The 17,583-nt window shown below is 51.2% G+C and overlaps 1 protein-coding gene and 1 long non-coding RNA gene across 2 annotated transcripts; one reads left to right on the top strand and one right to left on the bottom strand.

Moving 5' to 3' along the window:
• On the bottom strand, positions 1–13,464 carry LOC306642027 (pleckstrin homology domain-containing family A member 5-like). The gene is made up of 4 exons (XM_079107420.1): positions 13,333–13,464; positions 7,981–8,057; positions 4,308–4,365; positions 1–138 (listed from the first exon to the last, which is right to left on the bottom strand). The coding sequence occupies exons 1-4, from the start codon at positions 13,413–13,415 to the stop codon at positions 108–110; spliced, it is 249 nt and encodes an 82-aa protein (XP_078963546.1). The 5' UTR covers positions 13,416–13,464; the 3' UTR covers positions 1–107.
• Positions 13,465–13,884: 420 nt separating this feature from the next.
• On the top strand, positions 13,885–16,735 carry LOC306642029. Its single transcript, XR_013758350.1, has 3 exons — positions 13,885–14,014; positions 15,089–15,239; positions 15,381–16,735. It is a non-coding gene; the product is annotated as an uncharacterized lncRNA (long non-coding RNA).
• Positions 16,736–17,583: the final 848 nt, after the last annotated feature.

Here is a 17,583-nt window from a genome sequence, read left to right as displayed (position 1 = left end):
GAAATTTGATCCATCCATATTAGAAGAAAGAAACAGCCCCCACGTTGTCTGGATAGCTCACTTTTATTATTACCTCTTGGGATCCGTGTCTGGGGTCCTCAGAGTTTCTAATGCATCCACCAACAGAATGTCATAAACCTGGGTGGGCCAAGGACTTAAAATCAGCATACTGTAATGATGCGGCCACATCAACGTTTACAGCAGCTCAATTCACAGTAGCTAAACCATGGAACCAACCTAGGTGCCTTTCAACAGATGAATAAAGAAAATGTGGTACCTATACCCAATGCAATATTACTCGGGCATAAAGAAGAATGAAATTATAGCATTTGCTGGTAAATGAATGGAACTGAAGATTATCATGCTAAGTGAAATAAGCCAATCCCAGAAAACCAAAGGCCAAATGTTCTTTCTGATATGCAGATGCTGACTCACGATATGGAGGGGAGGGGAGGAATAGAAGTACTTTGGATTAGACAAAGGGGAATGAAGGGAAAGGAGAGGGGCTGGGACTAGGAAAGACAGTAGAATAAATCAGACATAACTTTCCCATGTTCATATATGAATACATGATCAGTGGAACCACATCATGTACAACCACAAGGATGGGAAGTTATGCTCCATGTATGTATAATATGTCAAAATACACTCTACTGTCATGTCTATCTAAAAAGAACAAATAAAAAATTTTTTTTAAAAACCTGGATGGGGCAGGCTGGGGTTGTGGCTCAGTGGTAGAGCACTTGCCTAGCATGTGTGAGGCACTGGGTTCAATTCTCAACACCACGGATAAAAAAAAACAAATAAAATAAAGGTTCATCAACAACGAAAAATATATATTAAAAATTTAAAAAACAATAAAAAAAACCCTGGGTGGGAACGGATTGTGCAGGGAACTGTGAACATCCAGAGGGTGGACCTGAGCCGTTCTCTCTCTTCACCCGGGCGTTCCTGAGCGCGTCCCGGTGCGGGCCCGAGGGTGCTGGGGACAGCCCTGCATCATGTTCCAGTCAGGCCTGGGAAGTCCTGCAGACTCGGGGCTCCCCACAGCTTGACTTCCTACAAGCTTCCTGACGTTGAACGAGTTATTTACTGCCTGGGTTTTCTCTGTTAACAAAACAGTTAGGGAAGATGGCACCTCCCTCACAAAGGAGCCCGTGGATGAAAGGAGAGACGCACAGAAGCCCTTGGCTCTGGGATGCGACTGCTGCTGCTGACCCACAGAACGGCCACCGAGTCTGGGCACACACACACACACACACACACACACACACACTCAACGGACATGCAATGAAGGGCTACTGACATTTCATCACAACCTGTGACAAGACAATATTATGCCCCCAAACTTCCTGACCACCCTGCGTCGCCCCTGCCTTGAGGAATTTTCAGTCTAGACCAGCAGCTCTCACCAGCGCGGTCCCCAGACCAGCAGCAGCAGCATCACCAGGAAACCTGTTGGAAATGCGAAGCCCAGACCCCCTGAATCCGAATCGCTGGGCAGGGCGGGCCGATCCGCAAACCCTCCAGTGCTCTGGGCGCGCACTCAGGTTGGAGAACAGCAGATGGAGGTAAAAGGACACATGTGGAAGCAACTAGCTGCAGGAGGGCTTGCCTGACGGAGGGAGGCCCTGGGCAGGGTCCACAAGGAAGAGCAAGTGTCCACAGGTGGACACAGCCGTGTGGGAGGAGGGAGCCGCACGCGCTGGGAGGCAGGCATGTGTTGAGGGACCCCCAGGGGCGTGGTGTGGCTTCAGGAGATGGGGAGTGTGGGAGGTGAGGCCGGGCAGGGAGGCAGCAGCCAGATCCTGGAGCCCCTTCAGTGTCTGGAGAAGGAACCAGAGAATCATAGGCACAAATCAAATCTACAGAAAAAATACTCTTGCAGCACTGTGGCCCCGGGGCAGGAGGAGCCATGGAGAAGCTGCTAGAGTGGCCCCAGTGAGCTGCATGGGCGCATGAACTCCAGCCGCACTGCAGGGACACAGGAAGTGGGTAGGTGAGAGAGATGGAGGAGCGAGGACCCCTGGGGAGGAGCAGGGCAGAGGGGAGGCCCCTGGGGGTCCTACCTTGTGGCGAAGAAGCAGTACAGAGAAAGAGGAGGGGTCTCGCCTACACCATTGGGGAGCTCCGCTCCCAGCTGGTGGTTGGAGGAGGAATTAATCATGCTTCTGTAGTTCACCTCCCCGTGGTTTCCACTCTCATTCATCCCAGCAAATGCTGGGTTCCTAACAGCCACAGCCAGAATCTGCTTGTCAGGGCTACATGACAGTGCGGAACATTAGCCATAAGTAAGTAAGCAAATACATTTGTTAATGTTTCGGTAGTGGTAGGTAACGATTAAAAAAAAAAGAGGGAGTGAGAAGTGGGGGCTTCAGAGGGACTTGTGAGGAAGGGCCTCATCAGATGGGCAGAAATAGGAGAAGAGTGCTCCTAGGCAGCAGGAACAGCACATGCAAAGGTCCTGAGGTGGGCATGAGTTTGACATGGAAGGAAGGAAACATGAAAGTCTGCACAGCTGGCCAGTTGGGGGAGGAGACCAGGGTGGTGGGCAGAAGCAGAGCACACTAGATAAGGTTTTTGCTTTTCTTTTTGGTACCAGGGATTGAACTCAGGGATACTTTACTGCTGAGCCCCAGCCTCAGCCCCTTTTATTTTTTATTTTGAGACAGGATCTTGGGCTGGGATATAGCTCAGTGGCAAAGTGTCTGCCTCACATTCGCAAAGCCCTGGGTTAGAACCCCAGTTCCAAAAGAAAGACAGGGTCTTGCTGAGTTGCTTGAGGCCTCACTAAATTGTTGAGCCTGGTCTCAAACTTTCAATCCTCCTGTCTCAGCCACCCAAGAAGCCAGGATTACAGGCATGCCATGGCTCCTGGCTCAAAGGTAAGTTTTTAAGGATAGAAAAGAGGTAATAATGTAAAAGCACTTAATAAACTGTCTCAAGAACCAAATGTATATCTTGTACATTCAGGAATATTAAGATGGTTTCCATAAGCAAGAAAAAAACTTTTTTTGATGTTGTTTTGGGTTTTGTGTGTGTGTGTGTGTGTGTGTGTGTGTGTGTGTGTTACTGGGGTTCGAACCTAGAGGTCTTTTCATCACTGAGCTCCATTCCCAGACCTCTTTATTTCTGATTTTGAGACATGGTCTCATTAAATTGCCCAGGCTGGCCTCACACTTGCCATCCTCCTGCCTCAGCCTCCTGAGTAGCTGGGATTACAGGCGTGCACCACTGTGCCTAGCAAAGGAGCAGTTCTTAACTGAAACAGGAAGGATTTGGATTTAATTTTAGGGCATGTAAGAGTCATGCGCTAGCAGAACAGTTTCCAAAACAGGCCATTCATAAAAGCTTTTTGTTTTTAAAAATATGGCCGTCCTTGAGTTTGGGGATGAAAAGGGGACCTCTCACAGTGTTGGTGGATGAGGATTTCAGAGAGGAGAGGGACGGAAAGGGTCCACTTTCCTGGGTGGACTCTGGCTCCCTCAGCGGAGCGGGGCCCCAGTCAACCAGGCAGCCATCCTGCAGAATCAGGGGGCAGACCAGGCAGGGAGCCCACAGGCCTGAGCACGCTGGGCCTCGCCCATGGGCAGGAAGCCAGGACCCAGCCCGGCTGGGAGGCGGGGAGACTGAGGCCAAGCGGAGGGAAATGGGTCCAAATGAGTGTTGTGGACCAACCCAGCCCAGAGAGCTAAGTCCTCTGCATCCCTGGTTAAATCCTGGGTGGTTTCCTGAGGAGCGGCTTCAGCTGTGGAAAGTCAGGGCTGCCCCCCTCGGGGCCTGGACAACTCCTCAGAAGGAAGCAGAGCACCCCACACACACCTCCACCCGAATCACAGGCGCCCCCATCCAGCAGTAAGAGAGCTGGGCCTGGCCTGGTCACCGCCAGTGTGTCTTCACAATGAGCACAACACACCTGCCCTTGGAGCGCCACTGTACTCCACTCAAGCCCCGCTTCCCCCAGCTCCTGCCTCTCCACCACTGTCTGGTTTGGCTAGAACATTCTCCTCCGCTTAGTTGGGCCATCTCCTTCCACCTGTGCAGCCCAGCCCAGTGTTCCACCCACCCCGCCCCAGAAAACTTTCCGTGATTGACACCAACCATGCCCAGGCCAACAGAAACACACAGAGACAGACAGACAGCTCTCTCTGCAGCACTCTGAGACCTACGGTGCCTCCTGGCCACTCACAGACCCAGCAATGCCTCTGGCGAAACACCAGACCTTTTAACCACCTCCCCACCAGAGGTGACATCTTACAAAAGTAAGACCAACGGCGAGATCAGAAAGGAAATGCCATCTTACTCACTTGATGAAATACACGGCTCCTTCCCGTGTGGAATCCATCTCCCAGCCCTTGGGCAAACCTGAGAGGAAGCAGAATCGCAGAGTGAGAAGACCCAGACTCAGCCCTTCCTCCTCCCGCCCCACCAAGCAACCTGCGTTCAGGAGGGATGGGCCTGGGGGCAGGAGAGTTCCGAGATCAGCCACAGCGGTGGAAGGGACCATTTCACCTTCTTTGGCCTATTATTTCTAGCAAATAATGAGATGGTGATGGGTGGAACACCTTCTGACAATAAGCAAAGCCACCAAAAAAACCATTACCTAGTGGGACTCACTCATGCATTCAACAAAGCTTCTCTGAGCAACCCCCAGGCCACGCCCTGGCCAGTCACTGAGGCACAGCAGTGAGCCACATAGGGTTATCCTAGAAGGGTCCTCAGGATCGTCTGCACAGCCTCCTTATAACACAGAAGTGGAAGCTGGGGCCAAGGGTGGTCGCCTGCCCCAGGACTCAAATAATTAGCACCTAAGATTGAGAAGATTTGACAAGGACTCAAGTCTCCGAATCCCAGGCCAGTGGTATGACCCCTGGACTCTGCTGCTTCTAGGACAAGGCAGTGAGGACCTGGGAAATCAGTCCCAGAAAATGAAGAGACTTGTCATAATTTTCAATAACATCTCTGAAAAAACTTACCCCTGGAAGGGCTCAGAGAGAATCACAGGATCTCAGTCACAAGGGCTAAGTCACCGAGGAAGCTGAGCTTGGCTGGGGAGTTCCCAGGCCGACCTCACGGGTGGGTGGGACAATGCCACCTCCAAAGGGGACTCTGTCAGGTGCTCACTCATCCTGTCCTGTGCACTGCCCCAAAACAGGCACCCTACCCTGTCCCACGGACTCCCTCCTCCCATAGCAGAGGAGGAGGTCTCTGAGAGTCCTACAGAATCCACTGTCAGGAGCAGGGGTGGACAGGGAGCTGCTCAAGATCATTCCTCTGGTGGGTGCACAAGTCCCTTGGCTGACACCGGAAAACAGATGGGGATTCTTGTGACAGATTCATGGCCACCTTTCTGATCTGCTAAGCATCTGCCTTGGGTAGGAGGTCCTACAAGACACGGCCATTCTGTTGGTCTGACCATCTCCTGACCATCTTAGCTGCTTGGGGACACAGGCTACAGAGGGCACAGCCTGGGCCCTGTAGCATGGCAGGTCCAGCTTTTCTTCATCCATTTTATTCGCCTGTGTTTATCAAAGGGTCTGTACTTCCATAATTGCTGTTGCTGGTGCTGCAAGTGCTTCAGCAAAACAGAGCAGGTAGTGAGCCAGCTTCTCCCCAGGACTTGGCCCAGGGAAATAACACCAGCTACCACTTGAGGAAATCTTCCTTCCCACAAGCCACGCATGTCACCTCTGCCAGTGCTTCTAATCTGCACAGCAATATCATACATTAGCTGTCAGCCCAAACAAGCTTACAGATGAAGAAACTGAGGCCCAGACAGGTTAATCAAGTTGCTTAAAGCCACGCAGGAAATGTCTGGGCCGGGATATGAGTACTGGTCTGCTGTCTTTAAAGCCCACACTCTTTCCTCTGTGCAACTCCATAAATGCTACTTGTTCCCCTCTGTCCCTGTGGGAGGACGTTCCCATTCAGAAGGGCGTGGGTTGGCAGCCTCCCCAAGTAGAGGGATCCCCATTGGGTCAGAATCATAAATAATCCTGCCACTGTGATGTGCCTGGGAAGGAGGCCAGTGTGGATTATGTCCCTTGCCTTTTTCTAGCAACTTCCCTCCACACTGCCCTCTCTGCCTGGGCAACACCAAGAGCGCTTATTTATGTTCCTGACCAGGCGGAGTGCCCACCGAGGCAGCTGCCCTCCCAGCTAGCTTCGGGGGCATCTTAACCCCTTCCCAGCTGTGGAAGGCCAGTTGGCTGGCCAAAAGAGACGGCCCACAGGCTCCTAGTCATCTTCCAGTCCTACCCAGGGTGCAGAGGGACTTGACTATGGATGGCTGAGACCCTGAGGCAGCAACAGCACCAGCCCCTGGAAGCAAAGAGTTCTGGCCGGGTGCTAGGAGGCAGGAGACCTCTCTTCAAGTTGGAGATGTGACAGTGATGATACCAACAGTTCCTCCCAGGGCTCCTGTGTGGTCCTGGCCACCTCCTAGGGAGGACCCCAATCCTCTCCCAGTTGCACAGATGCAGAATCAAGCACCTGCTCAAGACCATACTGATGGCAATAAAGCCAGGACCTGAGCGGGGTCTCTCCGCCTCCAGACTTACTGCTCTTAACCACAAAACCACTTTGCTCATTCACTAAGTGCCCGAGCCAGGTACTCCCTCTCTGCTCTTCAGTTTTCTTCCTTGAAAATGAAGGGATTGAATCTCATGGTCCCTGAAATCTTTTCCAGCTCTAAAACATAATAATTTCAGTCTGGAATCAAGAAATAGGCTCTGGGCCAGGGGCAGTGGTGCACGCCTGGTAATCCCAGCAGTTCAGGAGGCTGAGGCAGGAGGATCGCCAGTTCACAGCCAGCCTCAGCAACTTAGCGAGGCTCTAAGCAACTCAGTGAGACCCTGTCTCTAAATAAAATACAAAAAAAGGGCTGGGATGAGGTTCAAAGGTTGAGTGCCAGTATCGAAAAAGAAAGACAAGAAGGGAGGAAGAGAAAAGAGGGAAGAGGGGAGAGAGAGAGAGAAAGAGAGAGAGAGAGAGAGAGAGAGAGAGAAAGAGGGAGGAAGGAGGGAAGGAGGGAGGGAGGGAGGGAAGGAAGGAAGGAAGGAAGGAAGGAAGGAAGGAAGGAAGGAAGGAAGGAAGGAAGGAAGGAAGGAAGGAAGGAAGGAAGGGAAAAGAGGCTCTGGGCAAGTCAAAACCCTAAGCCAGCTGTGCCCCATAAGTGACCACATCTCTAAGAAGCAGATGCCTGGTATCCAGTCAGGTGAAGGCTGGATGGGTGGGAAAACTTGCCAGGGTGTTGCCCACAGCCCCTCCTCCTACTGGTCTCACAACGGAAGGGGTTGATCTGCAGTCACTAGAAGGACCCCAGTCCTCAAGCCCACCTGGCATCCCTACCACTGTGACTCAGAGTGAATGCTTTTTCTTTGTTTCTTGTGCATTGATGGCTCTCTGTGCCCCACCCTTCCCAGCAGCCTGGGAGGTCACCTAGGGCAGAAAAGCAGTCAGTGCCAGCCTTGGTCCCTCTTCTTCCCTGTTTCTCCCCAGCATAAAGGAGTTCCTACCAGCCAAGAGGGGCTATTTACATTTCAATTGATTAAAATAAAACACTCAGGTCCTTGGCAGCACTAACCACATTACCATAGCCCACATGTGGCCAGTGGCAACTTCCTGGGCAGCACATGGAGAATATCACCAACCTGGCATACAGCACTGAGGGCTGGGTTCTGCTCAGCCCAGGAAACTCAAGACAGAAGGGACTTTCCAACTGGGCAAGGGATGAGAGAGGAGTGAGATCTTTGTCCTCCAAGACCTGCTCAGACACCAATCATAGAGGCAGAAGCTTGGAGAGACCTGGAGGTCAACATCAGCTCCTGCAAAATCCCCCAGATGGCAGCCCAAAGGCTAAGTGGAGTCCACCCATGTAGAAGGGGAGTCAGCGCAGAGCTGGGGCCCAGGGTTCCCAGAGCCGCCTCAAGACTGTGCTTCCTCCTCGACTGCAAAGGCAGGGGCAGAAGGGCTCCTTACCTGGCCCGGAGGTGTGTCCACTCTGGATGGGTGATTCTGTACCAGGGTGCACCCAGCCGGTTGACTTTTCCTCATCACTACAGAAGGACCAATAAGAAAGGGTCAGGTTCAAGAAAGGCTTCCCTGATCAAAGGCCTGTCTCCAAATGCACACCAACACCAAGTGCCCCACCCAGCTGCCTGACGTGGGAGCTGTGACGCCGCTGTTTACGCATGCATGCGCGCACATGGCATCTTCGCAGCAGACTGAGGATTCGAAGGGGAAGGTGAAGGTCTGGTGCCTGGCCTCGAAGAATTTATAATCCGCTGGGGAAACAGGCGCAGGAAAGGATAGTCACAACACAGCAGCAGGAACTACTACCCCCACTCCGGCAAGGCACAGGAAGTGTCAGGCCAGCACAGAGAAGGAACCACACTGGGGAGACTGCAGAGGACCCTGGGGAGGACTCCCAACCCACAGCTCCTCTGATGCATGAGCAAGGGTGGAGACTGTGTGCGTGGAGCCGGGGGTGTCTGCAAAGCCAGGGATCTTCATTCACGACATCCCCTCTCGGATTATGAATCTGAGGTCTGGAGTGGGGAAATGACACTCCCAAAGTCACAACCAGTAAGTGATGAAGCCAATGTCAGACCTAGACCTGTCTCCCACAAACCCCCAGTTCTTTCTAACATCTCGCAACCAGCAAGGCTGGCTCCTGGACAGTGCAGACCCCCTGGGCTCTAGATCTGGGGGCACAGGAACCCATCAATGTTTCTCCACCCCAACATTTCAAGCGACACAGATTTTTCCAGAGTCAGATGGGACCAAGCATGAAGCACTGTCTTGGCCAATTCGGGCACGCGGAGGAAAGGACTCCCAGGTCCTCTGGATCATTCAGGCTTTTTGGCAGGGGGAGGTAGTCTTGGGGTCTAGGACAGACTCCATGCAGTGTCTTTAAGGTACAATAAACTCCACTGGATACCTCTTCCTCCCTCCCAGCTCTTATGACCCCACCCTCCCCTGTAACAATGATCTGCTCTGTCTCTCTAGGTTAGCCTGCATTTTGCAGAGTTTCTAGAATTTTCTATAAATGGAATCATATAAGCTGGACATCTTTGTCTGACCGACTCTTCCTTCCTCCTGTCTTTCCCTCCTTCCCTCCTTCCTTTCTTTCTTCTGTGCTATAGAATTTCACTCCATCTAGTGTTGAGTAGTATTCAGGATACACCAGTGTGAGCATCTGTCCACCTGTTGATGGACATAAGGGTTGTTTTCAATTTGGTGCCACAACAAATAAAGCTACCGTGACTATTCACGCACATTGTGTGGACATGGGCCCTCTTTTTCTCTTGACTCCATTCATTTTTCTCTGAGGTTGGACACCTGCTGCAGGAAGAGATTTCCCAACTGACCAAAGAAGAAAGTTCCAGGGACCCCTGAGCTCTGGAGCCCTTGGGAGCCATTGAAGAAGATGCCTTAGTACTAGGCCCTGGTCTGGACTTTGATCCTGGGAGAGGGTGGAGAGAAAGCCAAGGAAGGGGAAGGGTTTGAGGGAAATGAAACCCCTCACCCTCCTCTTGAGCTTCCCTGAGACTTCCCAGTCCATGGACCTGCCCTCCCTCACGCTGCTGGCTCCCTCGGACACCCCAGCTGCCTCCCCGCCACCAGTATGGCGTGGACCAGCCCAGCACATGCAGCCACAGGCTGTCTCCACCCCAGCCCTGGACTGAAGGGAAAGTGGACCTGGAAGGAGCCATGTGACCCAAACTTAGTTGGGCCCCGAGTGCCACCTGGAATTTGCCTGAGGGTCTCTGGTCATTTGCAGAGTGTTCCCAGGCTTTCCCACCAGCCTGCCCCTCCTGCCAAACCCCACCCACCCCAACTCTAACAACTGATCGTGTCTCTTTAACTGAAGAAAAAAATGAAACCGTGAGGCCTCCCCACACATCCCACTGCCCTGCCCGCAAGCTGACCACGTCCTCACCCATCCGTTAACTCCTGCCTCTGCACCGGACAGGAGGCAGCCTTCTCCCATCTAAGGCTGATCCCCTGCCTGGGCTGCAGACCCATCCTTTCCCATCTTTGGCAGAAATGTCACTCCACTGAGCATCCCCACGTGCACTGTCACCTTCTCTCCCCCCCACCCCCCGCGTGGGGTCTGTCACTTCCTGCTCCGCTCTTCCTCCCAGGCACTCTGCCTCATGTCCTCTCCCTCCTGATCTGACATCCCTCCCCGCTCTCCCCGCCTTCTGCCTCCCAGGCATCAGCCCACTGCCACCTGGTTTCTGTTCCCAGCCCCTCCCTGAAACCACTTTCCATTAAAAACGCCCTCGCCCCCAACGTTCCTAAACCCAGTAGACACTTTCCAGTCTTCGGCCCGTTGGCTTTTCAGCCAGGCCACCCCTTCCTTCTTCAGTCCCAGCATCCCTCTTCCTTGCCTTCTGGGGCAACTCCCCTAGTGCTGCTCACCGTGTGACCCCATGACCTCATTCCTCTTTCCTGTCCCTAAATGCTGGTGATGCCCTTCCAATGCCATCCCTCCCACACTCTGGGCAGCCCTGCCTCTGCATGACGACGGCCAGGACTCTCCTTCCAGCCCAGACGGCTCTCTGGACCCTCATCTGTCTACCCAGCTAACACCTGAGAAGCGGCATTTTCCCCAAACCTGTACTCCCCCGAAAGGGGTTTCTCTTCCTATACTGCTGATTTCTGGCAAACTCAAACTGGAAATTCTGAGATTTATCTTTGCCCTCCCCACCATCCAGGCAGTAGATCCTATTCCTAAAATCCTGTCCCTACAAAGGTCTTTCTTCACAGTGGCACACACCTGTGTTCCCAGGGGCTCTGGAGGCTGAGGTAGGAGAATTGCAAGTTCAAGGCCAGCCTCAGCAATTTAGCGAGACCCTAAGCAACTCGGGGAAGACCCTGTCTCTAAATAAAATATCAAAAAGGACTGGGGATGTGGCTCAGGGATTAAGTGCCCCCTGAGTTCAATCCCTAGTACCAAAAAAAAAAAAAAAAAAAAAAAAAAAGGCTCCCTTCCCTACCTCCCTTCACCTCTGTCCTCCCCTTCATTGAATTCAGGCCCCAGCAGCTGTCTCCAGACTTTCAGCTTTCACCATTGCTTCTTGACCACTTTGACTTTCTCCCCCTGCTCCTGCCCAGCCCTCAAATCATCACACCTTCAGCTGCCCAAAGAATCGTTCTGAATGCAGATCTGTCTATGTCAAGCCCTCAAGTGACCTTTGGCGTCCCACCTCCACAGATGAAGTCCAAACCTCTCAGCCTAACACATAAGGCCTCTCAAGCTGCCCTCTTCTGACTCTTTATCCTTGTCCCCTGCATCCTCCATTCCATCTCTACTGAGCCCCGTAGAGGATTCTAGCGACCTATGTCCCAGACCATCAGTGCTGTCCTCCCACAGGCCCCGGCTGCCAGGGCCCCTCTGACTCCCACCCCTCATCCAGCTCAGCCCAAATGCTTCCTCCTGGGGAGGCCCCCTGAACTCCAGGCAGAGCGCAAGCTCTTCCGCCTTCCTCTTCCTATAGCTACGTGCAAATAAATGCTTCTAGAATGTATCAGATTATTTCCTAAGTACTTATTTGTGTTTTCTTCCTATGATCTTAAACAACAACAACAACAACAACAAAAAACCTGTCATTTATTGGGTTATTTTTATCCACAGTGCCTAGTGCAGCAGTAAAGAGTAAATGCTTAATATGTGTTTGTGGAATAAAAGACAAAAGAAGCTGGAAGGCAAGCAGGAAATTGGGAAGAAAAAGCAGGACCAACCCCTTCACGAGAATACCTGAGGGGCTGTGAGAATTCAGGCTCAGGCCCTGTCCCAGATCTGAATAGGAATCTCGAGATGGATCTTTGTGTGTGTGTGTGTGTGGTGCTGGGTATCGAACCCAGGGCTTATGTGCTTGCAAGGCAAGCACTCTACCAACTGAGCTATCTCCCCAGCCCAAGGAGTCTTTTTAATAAAACTTCTTTTTCCCTCTCTCTCTCTTTCCAGACAGGATCTCCCCCTGTTGCCCAGGCTGCCCTCAAACTTTTGGGCTCAAGCCACCCTCCCACCTCAGCCTCCTGAGTAGCCAGGACTGCAGGCATGTGCCACCACAGCACCTGGCCTGGATGACTCTTATGGAATCTGAAGTCTTAAGCCACTGAGGGAAGGCACTCCAGTTTTAATCCTGGAGAAGTTCTGTTATTTAGGAACCTGACCTAGGGTCAAGAACTTCCATGGAGTTGATTTCTAAGATAATGTAATGACAGCATCAATTATGATAATGGTGATAATAATTACAAAAGAAAGGCCCTAAGCAAGTGTGGAAACTCACAAACACCAAAGAGAAACTCTGCCAGCTTGGGCTCCTCCAGTGACAGTCTGGTAGAGAGAAAAGCAGGGCACTACAGTCTGCAGATGCCTGGCTTAGCCTGAGCTCTGACTGACAAGTGGTTTTATCTTAGACAAGAACTTCCAGTCTCTCTGGACCTGGGTTCCCCACCTAGACAACGCAGGGACTGCTTCTGGGTTCCTTTTAGCTCTCGTGTCCTGTGAGTGACTATCTTGAGGAAGAGAAAGCATGTCAATTGGGTAACAGTCCAGAATGCTGTGCTTTTAGACTTGCTATCTCATTGGAAGATTTCTATCCTGGCCAAAAAAAAAAAATGACTATAGGAGAAGCGAGCCAAAAGAGGCCACTCTGTTATAATGAGATTATGCCACAGCCATTTTGGTTTATGAAATTAATATAACAGCGCTAATAAATTACTGAGAGTAGCAAAGGCTCTCTCTCCCTAAAAAATGCTACACATATCGTGGGCAGCTAGTCTCTCCTGTCTCTTGACAGGTCCCAGCAGGAGGGGAGAAGAGCTGCTGTCCTGGGGACACTGAATCCTTGGGCGAGGGGATGCAGGAACCACGGTAGAAGCAGAGTCTCCTGGACTGTATCTTGCCACTTAGGGGAAATCTTCGGGTAACAAAGTGGGGGAGGGGAATGGAGATTCCCCCTTTGGATCTTTCTGCACAAGGAGTTGACAGAATCCCAGGAAGGGCACGGGTCTGGTTATACTCCTGGGGACCTCTGTGGTCAAGGGAGAGGGGAAAAGGCGGCACCTCCCTGCCCTGCCCTGCCCTGCCTTCCTACCTAGGAAATACAGAGCCTTTGCTGGACTTTGACCCATTGAGGAAAAGGCGGGAGACACATTCAAACAGGCATCCTGATAAACTTATTAGTCATGCCCGTCGTCCCAGGCACCCGTACCCTCCAGCCTCCAGCTGGCCCCCAGCCCTGTCACCTCTCAAGTTGAAAAACTTTAAAGAAAACAATGAAAAAAAGGAGAAAAGAGAGAGAGAGACCAACGTACTTGATGAAGAAGATTCTCCCACCGCGGTCCACTCCGTAGGTCCACCGGCCCGGCAAGTCCAGCCAGTCAATCTCATCGGCCATCTCCGTGTCCCCGCAGCCCCTCTCGCTCTCTGCCCTCCTCCCCCGGGCGCCAGGCTGGCGCCCCCACTTTCGGCCGCCTCCCAGAGGCGGCGATGGGGGAGGGGGTCCGACGTGGGGCCGCCCTGGCTCGCGGCGTACCTCCCGGGTCCCTGGCAGTGACTTTGGCCTCTCGGAGAAGAAGGCGAGCTGGCCGCAAGCCGGGCGGCAGGGAACAGGCGAGCACTTAACCCTGCCCGGGCCGGGAGCCCCAGCCCGACACCACCTGCCTCCTCCTCGCCTCCGAGCTCCTCTTCCGACCGTCTCCTGAACTTTAATGACGGGCAATTAGCGCGGAGAGTAATTATGACGCTCCTCCGCCCGGACTGTTAACGGGCAACGCCGAGGTGTCGGTCCCTCCTGGCTTCTGCTGCCCGCCAGCCTGGCGGAGCCTGGGAGCAGCAGCTTCGCGGGGAGGCTCCCTCCCGAAGGGAGCAGGTTGCAGTGTGCGTGCGAGCCAGGGGTGTTGCCTCTCCGCTCCAGCTCAGCTCGGCTCCTGCTCAGCTCCGATCCTACACTTGAACCTCGGCGGCGCGAGGGGGGCGGGGCCGCCGCGGCGGAAGGTAATTCACAGCCCAAGGAGCACCCGCAGCCCAGCGCACCGCAGGGACTCAGGGACCGAGAGCTTTGAGTCACAAACCTGAGCGACGTGTCCAGCCGCCCAACGGAAAGGGGGAAGTGATCCAGCCTGGCTCTACTTGGTGGGAGGTTAGTACAGGAACAAAGGTCAAATGCACGGAAGGGTGGCGCACTGGGAGCAGCTAGGGGCCCTAAGAGTCCCTTTCAGCTAGGACGTCAACCTAACCAGTCGAGCTGATCTTCACCTTTCCTTTCGAGCACCTCCTCCAAGAAGCCTGCTATGATTACGTGGAGTCGTAGGGAATCCTTAGAAATACTCAGAAACCCAACCGCTTGTCAGTCCCTCCACTCCATTTCCCCCTAAATCGCATCAGAAATAGAAAAGGAGAGAAATTAACAGAGAGAATATGAATGTGCTCTGTGTATAGACTGCAAGCATTTCATATTGGTACATAAAAAAACAATATCACCAGAGCCTACAACTCTAGTGTCTCCGGGTCTTTATCAAAGATGGAGTGTACCCAGCTTTCCCAGCCTACTCCGGACCTGCTCCTGGGAATTCAATTAGGTGTCCACTGTTCCCATTCCTGTGCCAGACCCAAGGGAGTAATTAATTAGACCATAGGAGATATGCCTTTTTTTTTTTTTTTTTAAAGTGTGCCCTCTTTTACTCGTTTTTTTTTGTTGTTGTTGTTGTTTGTTCCTGGGGATTGAACCCAAAGGCTCTTAATCACTGAGCCACATCCCTAATTCTTTTATATATTTTATTTAGAGTCAGGGCCTTGCTGAGTTGCTGAGGCTGGCTTTGCACTTGTGATCCTCCTGCCTCAGCTTCTGGAGCTGCTGGGATTACAGGCGTGGGCCACCTAACCAGCTGGGTGTGCACTCTTACTCAAAGAGATGGCTATCTTTAAAGAAAGCAATGTGTCACGTGACCGTTGGCAAGGATCTGTTGTGTGAACACATTTTTGTGAGCATTCTGAGGGATCTGATCCCCATTCCATTTACATAACTCCTGTTCTTCCCTTCCGTGTCTGTCCATGTGCTACCTCCTTCAGGAAGCCATTTTTGACTCCACTCCAGATTTATGTGCCCATCTTCTGTGTGTCATGGTGCCTTTGGAATAAACCTGTAGTAGTATTTATTACACTGAAATGCCATGACTGATTTACTCATCTGGCTCCTTCACTGGACTGTATGATCCTCCAGGTAGGGGCTCTGTCTTATTCATTTTTATAGCCCCAGCACCTGCTAGGGCACACAATTAATGTTTGATGACTGCCTGATATAATCATACCTGGGAACTACTCTTAACTCCAACCATAATCCTGTACTTTTGACCTTATTCAGGGGCACACTGAAATTACCATTGGCAACAGCAAGGGGTGTGTAGGAAGATCTTTCTAGAAAAATGAAACATCCAGAAAGCTTTCCCAGGTCTCCCAACTGTAAAGGTAATATACATTCATCTGATAGATGGTGAACCTAGAAGATGCCTCAGAGGACTTTAGTTCAGTCCTCTTATTTTAAACATGGGAAATGAGGAGCAGAGAAGACAAAGGGGTTGATCAAGATCACTGAGCAAGGTGGTGGCTTAGAAGGACCTGCTCACTAATGTCCCAGGCCAGAGCTCTTTCCATTACATCATTCTGCCTCCACAACACTAGAAATGAACTCTGCCAATACACACAGGTTGATTCATGGCCAGGTCTAAGTTGAGTCCATTCTCCAGATGCAGAAGACTGAAGAAGAAACCCATAATACTCAACTCTTTTCTCCATCCTCAGATCCTACAAATTTGTAGTAGAGAAAGTTGCATTTGTCAGTAAATTGGGCCACACTTGAGACGCACAGATGAGGATCTTGGTGCTCCCTTAGTTCCCAGATTGGAGAAGGCAAGAGAGCAGGCCCAGTCTCCAGCCTGATGAAACACCTGTAAGAATTACCCTGCTGATAAAGCCCAGCCACCTGCCCAGCCCCTGTGATATCCAAGGATCTAAACTACCAGCATCTTTGCCAAGATGCCTCAAGGGCAAATACCAGCAACCAGTGTAATCCCAGTCCAACCTGGGCAACCAGTAAGGGCGGCTGCATGTGGGTGGAAATTGGGGACAAAACGATACGTATTTGAAAATGTTTACAAGCCACTGTTTTCTTGGAGGAGTAGGGGGCTCCTGTTGACCTCCTCACAAAATTGTTGTCTTATTTAATCTTTAATCTAGCCTGGGGCTCCTAGAAACATTTACTTAAGCAAGGAAAGGCCGGTGGTTGATATTTTGAATATCTGGGTTTTTGTTGTTGTTTGTTTTTTGTTCTCCTTTGAAATAAGAAATCAGGTTAGAAAATCTGGTAACTTTTTTACATTCATTCTAGTGTTTGTTTACCAATCACCATTACTATTGATATAACTAGTAATGAGTGACATTTTAGCAAAAGAGCTTCAGATATGCAGGAAAAGAGTAGAAAACCCAAATAAAAACAGCTCTTGGGGCTGGGCGTGATGGCACATGCCTGTAATCCCAGAGACTTTGGAGGTTGAGACAGGAAGATTGCAAGCTTGAGGCCAGCCTCAGCAATTTAGTGAGCCCTAAGCAATTTAGTGAGACCCTGTCTCAGAATAAAAAACAAAAAAGACTATATCCCCAGCCCTTTTTAATTTGTAATTTAGAGACAAGTTCACTGAATTGCTGAGGCTGACCTCAAATCTGGGATCTTCCTGCCTCAGCCTCTCCGGTTCCTGGGATTTCAGGCGTGTGCCATCGTATCTGGATGGCAAGGTATCTCTTTGATGCTGCTGGAATCTTCAGGTGGGACAGCCTATCTGCAAGTGAAACCAACACAGGAGAAATGGAGCCAGAAGAAGAGAGACTGGGCCCTCCTGTTATCCCCTTATCCCTGGGGTCTAACTTGCCAGCAGAGGTTCTAGCTGGAATTTCCAGTTATGGGTGCCAGTAAACAACCTTATTTGCTTTAGCCAGTTTTAGTTGTGTTTCTGTTCCTGACAACTGAAAAAGTCCTGATTAATACAAAGGTCACAAAGAAACACACCTGTCTCTTTTGTGTACTGGGAAAGCCACAATACCAGAATCACATGAGTGATTTATGAATAGGAGCCCTCATCTTTCAAGAAAACCACCATTTTTGATCCAGAAAAGGTCTGAGTCATCATCTAGTCCAAATCTCACATTTTCTTTTGCAGAATGCTAGAGATCTCAAGGGAAGCACTGAAGTTGTAGCAATTCCCCGGCAGAGTGGGAACCAGAACTCACCCCGAAGACCTTATCAGGGCAAAGCTCTATTTTGAGACCTCTGCTCTCTCACATCAACATTTTTGGCCAGGAGACTCACATAGTTACAAGAAGAACATATCCCTCTGATGCATAAAAGAATAGTCCCATCAGTGATCTTTGTGGAGTGCTGGTGTTTAATAGTTATGCTCACCCGCCGGCTAAGTCACCAGCCCTGCTGATTTTCTTACAGGAAGTAGGAAGCAAAGGAAAGAGAGGCCAGGGCATCTCTGCTGGCTTTGGGAATATGGTTACATAAATATGCA

The sequence above is a fragment of the Sciurus vulgaris genome, assembly GCF_902686455.1.
Source record: "Sciurus vulgaris genome assembly, chromosome: 12".
In the NCBI taxonomy this organism is placed as follows: domain Eukaryota; kingdom Metazoa; phylum Chordata; class Mammalia; order Rodentia; family Sciuridae; genus Sciurus; species Sciurus vulgaris.
The sequence above is the reverse complement of the archived record's forward strand: the minus strand, read 5'-3'. Positions and strand labels throughout refer to the sequence as shown.

Bases quoted from the DNA above. Each gene is read 5' to 3' on its own strand.
- LOC306642027 (XM_079107420.1), bottom strand. From the start codon at position 13,415: ATGGCCGATGAGATTGACTGGCTGGACTTGCCGGGCCGGTGGACCTAC. The intron at 8,058-13,332 runs GTACGTTGGTCT...GTCCTTCTGTAG, and splicing joins GGGAGAATCTTCTTCATCAA to TGATGAGGAAAAGTCAACCG. The intron at 139-4,307 runs GTGAGTAAGATG...TGGCCCACCCAG, and splicing joins GGAGCCGTGTATTTCATCAA to GTTTATGACATTCTGTTGGT.